The 6,686-nt window shown below is 45.0% G+C and overlaps 1 protein-coding gene across 1 annotated transcript; it reads left to right on the top strand.

The window, feature by feature from the left end:
• The first annotated feature begins 459 nt into the window (after positions 1–459).
• Positions 460–771, top strand: LOC138876386 (uncharacterized). The gene has a single exon (XM_070155300.1). The coding sequence runs from the start codon at positions 460–462 to the stop codon at positions 769–771; it is 312 nt and encodes a 103-aa protein (XP_070011401.1).
• The last annotated feature ends 5,915 nt before the right edge of the window (positions 772–6,686 follow it).

Below are 6,686 nucleotides of genomic sequence, written 5' to 3'. Positions count from 1 at the left end.
GATTGCAGACAGCTCCGAGAAGAAGTAGCCTGACTACTTAGCAAAGAACACCTCCGAGAGTTCCTCAGCGACCGAGCCAAAAATTAATTTCGGGAAAGAGAGGCGAACAGGAAAAATGAAACAGAAGAACCACAAAATGTCATCCATATGATTGTTAGGGGAGTCGACATCCCACAGGAACCCACTATCAAAAGAACAAAAATATCCATCACTAGGGAAAAATGAACTCAAGGTTATATACCCGAGGACGCTCTCACATTCAACGATGAGGACATCGAAACCCTGTCTCAGCCTTACAACGATGCACTGGTAATTTCTTTTCTTGTGAATACATTTCAAATTAAACGTGTACTTGTGGATCCAGGTAGCTCAGCCAACATTATCAGGTCGAGGGTGGTGGAGAAACTCGGACTGCTCGACCAGATCATGCCCGCCTCTCGAGTCCTTAACTGATTCAACATGGCGAGCGAAACAACTAAAGAGGAAATCACCCTCTCGGTCAACGTGGCCGGAGCAACCCATAATGTCAAGTTTCATGTCATCGAAGGAGATATGAGATACAATGACTTGCTCGGAAGGCCATGGATACACTGCGTGAGAGCAGTACCATCAACCCTTCATCAAATGATGAAGTTTCCAACTAAGGAAGGAATAAAAATGGTATACGGGGAGCAACATATTGCAAGAGAGATGTTTGCAATGCATAATGTGGCACCAACATCGATACCTTCCATATCGAATGAGCCAAAGGATAAGCATACAGCGAAATAGAAATCACAAGCTACATCCTCGGTTGCACCCGAGCGAACGAATAAGGGACCGTACCGCATCCCCGAAGAGATCAGTTGAAGCATATCGAGGCTCAAGCGCCATCACAGCTGAGGTATAACTGACTCCCTTTTTAATTTTGATACTAACCTTTGTGCATGCATCTAGTTAGAAGAATCAACGTACCTTCCATCTTGAAGATCTTAGGTTTTAAAGCATGCATTGCACAAGCATGCATTGCACTCTTTTCCTTCGATCAGATTTTATCCCAAAAAGGGTTTTACTGGCAAGGATTTTAACGAGGCAACACCTATATGCTACCTAAGGAGAACTCAACAAGTATTCAAGGCTTCTCTTCAATCAACCTCGAATACTGGGGGGAATCCCCCCCGGGAGGTCATCTCCCTAGAGAAATCAAGACAAGCCAAAGAGGGTCTCAATAGGAAAATGATTTATCAGGCCGAACGGTCAAAAGAACCGTGTCCGCATAGAATAGTCGAACCTTCAACGGCGGAGACTATGTAATACTTGTGCCAAGTAATCAAGGAATACATTTTGACTTTTACCATCAGAACGATTTGCGCTCCAGAGCCAATTACTATTTTTACAAGCAACGACACCAAGGCCAGAAAATTCCCAAACTCTCAGGGACTGAGATCAAAGGTTTGAAGCCGTAAGACCTCCGGGCCTGAAACTTCGAGCTCATAAACCCTCAAGGAGGCAACGTCAAAGAACGACTCCAGAGCCAAGAACTCTCGATGTCTCGGGGACTGCCTCCCTATCGAACTATCAAAAACTCGTGGCCATAAGACCCCAAGCGGGCAACCTCGAGCTCGAAAGACCTCCATGAGGCATCATCAACAATGTAAGACCTCCATGAGGCATTTATCAATAATATAAGACCTCCATGAGGCATCATCGAAGCTATAAGACCTCTGGGCATGCCCAAATCTGTAAGACATCAAGCCAGGCATGAATTATACTTGTACCAAGTAACTTATCTATAAGACCTCAAGCAAGACATGTTCAAATTTATAAGACCTTACAAAAGGCATAATCCTGATCTTAAATCTAAGGCTATATATTCGAACTGTTAAGACCCCTAAAAAGGCATACCCTCGATATAGATGCCGAAGTTACTTCACTCGGGGACTAAAAGGATACGACCAAATATAATAACTACGGTCATAAGGCTGTACCAGCCAAATTAACGCGACTCGGGGATGCCCGACCATCGCCCTAAAATTACAGGCCTTCAATTACTTCGAAAATACTTCAAAAAGAACCGGTTAATCAGGCTACCCTCAACATAAGCAAAAGAGCTTCGATCATATCAGCTCCAAACCACAAAAAGGCTTCGAAACAATTCAGCCATCGAGCGAAACCTCCCGAGGTGCTCATCTGTCATCACATAACGACTCACAATTGAGGTTCTTATCGAATCGTCGAAGAGTCGGATGAACACAAAATTTCAAAAGTCTTTAATGAGGGAAAAATAAAGCCTATACTAGAGGTCGTACCGACCCAATGCGTAAGAGCCACTATCGTCAGCCTAAATCAAAAGATCATACCGACCCAATGCATAAGAGCCACTCTCGCCAGACTAAATCAAAGGGTTGTACCGACCCAACGCGTAAGAGCCTAAGAGCCAACCTAAAATTCAAAAACCCAAGGGTCAACGAGCTCGAGTCAAAACCCGACTCCAGAATCGAGCCCAAACACGGTTAACTAAAAAGTGCTTAAGGGAAAATGTATAAGAGCCTACGGGCTAGCCTAACAAGCCTCAGGGCCAATTTGTAAACCTAAGGGTCAACGAAAGACATACACAAGCAAAGAGAAATTCGTGAAAGATGAAGAAGAAGGCTTATATATATATATATATATATATATATATATATATATATATATATATATATATATATATTTATGGGGGGAATACAAAGTTCCACTTACAATGCTCTCTAAGAGCCCTATACACAGAATCAGAAAAGAATTGCCTATTCTATTTTTTTCCTCGGGGACTTCGGCCCCATCAGACCCTTCCTCATTATCTTAGGAATCAGAAATGAGGAATTTGGCATCATGTTCATCCGCCTTGGCCTATTCTATCTCTTTTGAGAGATCGAAGCCCCTAGCATGGATCTCCTCAAGGATTTCCCTCCGGAATTTGCACCGGGCATACTCATTGCTTCTGTTGTCCCGATCGAAAGCCCATCTCAACTTAGCTCGAGCAACAACAACGTCTTTCAAATAGATGACCACTTTCTTGTCAGCCTTATCCCGAATCTCTTCAGCTTCAGCTCAGGCATCCATGACCTCGGCCTTCATCTCCAAAAGGTCAGACTCGAACCTTGCAATCCTGCTCGTTTGGACCGAGCTGTTTTCACGGGTGTTTCGGAGCTTTACATTGAGGGCAAAAGCCTTGGCCAAAGCATTCTTCTTGGTCGCAGTATGGGCATCTATCTAGGCCCTTAGCTTGCTACACTCGTACTTGGCCTGGCCAACCTCGCCGCAAAGGTGTTACAGATCCTCTATCCTGCTCTACAACTGAAGTATCAAAATATCAGTCTCTGAGGATAGAAAAAGAAGCATGCATTCCCTCGGAGTAAATATTACCTATTTCTCAAGGTGGCTTTCGTAGTTCAGGCTTCGATTCGCCTTGTACCGAAGGTGCCTCAATTTTTTTCACCTTTTATTGCATAGAAGCCTAAGGGATCTCTCCTCGTCCAGGGCTTTCCGCAGCCTGGCTTCACGGCGGAGCAACTCGGACTTGAGCTTGTCAAAGGCCTATGGAAAAGAAGCTCGATGAGAAAATGAAAATGGAAAATCAAAAAGACCAACGAAGTCAACCAAAGCTCACCACAGAACAAAGCAACTAAGCCTCCTCAAAGGGTGAGCATACATTTACTGGCCTGGTCTCACCGACCCCGGTTCAACCAATCTCGGTGGGGACATGGTCGCTCAAGACCCCGCTTGATTTAGGCAGCCCCTAGTCTTGAACATCCCTCGAAGTACCTTCGACAGGAGATGAAGACGACGGCAAAACACATGTATCCCTCAAAGTACCTTCGACGGGAAAAGAAGACGACGACAAAGCACATGTATCCCTCGAAGTACCTTCGATGGGAAAGGAAGATGACGGCAAAGCACCTGTATCCCTCGAAGTACCTTCGACAGAAAAAGGAGACGGCGTCAAAGGAGGAACCACTCTTTCGAAGCTAGAAGCCTCAGGAGCTGCAAGCACAACCGATCTATCTCCTTTGAACCTCCGAGCAGGGCTTGCCTCGCTATGAGTATTTTTGTCATTAGAAGATTCCTTCCGTTTGTTATTGTCCCTCGTCCCCGAAGTCAACGACCCTTCCTCTTCTCCAAGGGGGCACGGTCTCATCTCAGAAAATTCTCCAATACCTACGGTGATGAAGTTAACACACATAAAAGAAAGTACCTTTCAAAGAAAATAGGCCACGCAACCCGTACCATGGTGTTTGGCCTCCCATCTACCTTTGGACAGATCTCGCCACTTACGCTCATCGAAAGTTGAGCAAGCTGCCAACTTCCGAGTCCAATCCGCCAGATCAGGGGCCTTGTATGGCATCCAAGGGATTGCTATACAAAGGAAAAGGAAAACATCTTTATGGAGTCCGCCTCCGCCATGAACAAAATGATAAAAATGCAAGTGTACCACTTACGTGTGAAATTCCATTTCTCAGGAAATAGCAGGAACTCCACAGGGATAATATTGACAGTCCGCACTCGGATAAATCGATTCATCCACCTCCTGTCCCCATTTATTTCATCATCGGCAACAAAGGGCCTGGTGGATCAACATCACAAAGCTATTAGGCCTCGGCAATGAAAGGGCCGGTACAATCTGATGAGATGGCTAAGGGTGAACTCAAGCCTGGCTTCCTCTGCAAAGAACCTCATCATCAATACTATCCTCCAGAACGACAGGTGAACTTGTGCCAGGGTAGCCCGATATCTTCGACAGAAGTCAAGCATGACTTTATCGAGAGGGCCTAACGTCAAGGAGTACGTGTATACGTTCAAAAACCCCTCTACATGAGCCGTGATGTTCTCTTCTAGGGAAGGTACCTGCAACACCACCTTTACTCCCCATCTGCAGTCTCTCCTCACTGCCTCGATATGTCCCTCTTCTATTGATGAAGTGAACCTCAATACATGATCCCAATAGCCCTCAACATTGGGAGGTTTTTCTAACGGAAGGTCCCTTCTCGAGACAAGGCATATCGAGGTTAGCTCGCCAGACGCTGGCGGTGTATCACTAACCGAGCGAGAAGTATAGGCGGAACCCTCATCTTCCTGGTGAACAGATTTGGGCGTAGCAGACATAGCCATGGTAAAGTAAGAGAAGGGAAATGAAAACTCAGGCAAAAACCTTGAATTAAAATGATGAAAAGGCCGACGCAAGGAATGAGAGATCTACAAAAAGGATAGCTGCTCAAAGTAGCGGAACCCTCAAATAAGGGGAGAGCAAACTCATATATAGAATAAGCAGTGAAAGTCCGCCTACTCTGAAGGTCAATTAATTCTAACTAGGCCATTATCACTTTCGAGGAAGTGTACCAGCGGGACTATCCCAGTCGTTTCGTGACTGCGCCACACGAATGACGCTGTCATACAACGTTCGTAGGTTTGAAGATTCTCGTGCCAATCTAGCCTCGAGATGGTGCCCAATCTCGAGGATCTCTGCTACCATAATGGTGAGCTCTAAGGAGCCATCATGCCAATTTAGCCTTGACATGGTGCCCAATCTCGAGGACCTCTATCAAATAAAATTGGGCTATAAGGAGCTATCGACATCAATCTAGCCTCGAGATGATGCCCAATCTCGAGGACCTCTATTAAATAAAATTGGGCTTTAAGGAGCTATCAACATCAATCTATCCTCGAGACGATGCCCGATCTCGAGGATCTCTATTACTGTAACTATGAGCTATAAGGAACTATTCATCTAAACCTAACCTCAAGATGGTACCCTATCACGAAGATCTTTGTTATTACAAGTGCGAGTCATTCGCCCGATCCTTCGGCCCCCGGGCTACCTAAGTCCAAGTCAGTTCTCACTTAAGAATTATTCGCAAAGCCTCAGGGCTATCTCTACTTCGAGCTCGAACCGACGCATGCTCGACTGTTAAGCCCAAGGGCTACCTGAGTTTGAGCCAATTCCTATTCGAGGGCCACCCGAGCTCGAATGCATCTGCGCTCAGGAACTATCTATAACGCCTTAAGGCTATCTTCATTTTAAACTCAAGGCCAATTTTTGCTCAGTTGGAGGCCACCAGAGTGCAAACAAACTCTCACTCGTGAACTATTTGTAAAGGTCTAAGGGTTATCTTTATTTTCAAATGATCAAGCAAGCTCTCGCTCGAGAACTAACAGCGAGGCCTAACGAGACTAAGCCTTATTCCAAAGAGAATCGAGACCCTGCTCTCGCTCGACTCGAACTTAGAAGATTTGGCGGCCTAAGTATGTACCAAATCAATCCAGACTTAGTCCGAGGGGCGACAAAGAATCTCAAGAAATACCATATTGATTAATTAAGAATCAGAGGAACTACGATGTCCAATCCCAGTGTTCGGGATAATCAAAAGCAAAATAAAAATTCAACACAAGCCAAAGGCAAATCAAAGCAACTTTTATATTGATAGAAGAAGATTACAAAAGCCTTCGAGGGATCCTTACACAAAAACAAAGAAGCAGAAAACAACATTCTAAAAGCTTACGTCATAAGCATGACGTCATCATGGGAGGCTTGAGGATATCGACGTCAAAATCGTTTCATATCATTCTATTCTAAGAAACGCGAGGACTATCTGTACACGGCTAAAATCGGAGAGTCCGATTTTGAGGTCATCATGGCATCACATAGCTCGTTGCTGGAAGCCTCGAGGCAC

This window comes from Nicotiana sylvestris, chromosome 1, assembly GCF_000393655.2.
Source record: "Nicotiana sylvestris chromosome 1, ASM39365v2, whole genome shotgun sequence".
Taxonomy (NCBI): domain Eukaryota; kingdom Viridiplantae; phylum Streptophyta; class Magnoliopsida; order Solanales; family Solanaceae; genus Nicotiana; species Nicotiana sylvestris.
The sequence above is the reverse complement of the archived record's forward strand: the minus strand, read 5'-3'. Positions and strand labels throughout refer to the sequence as shown.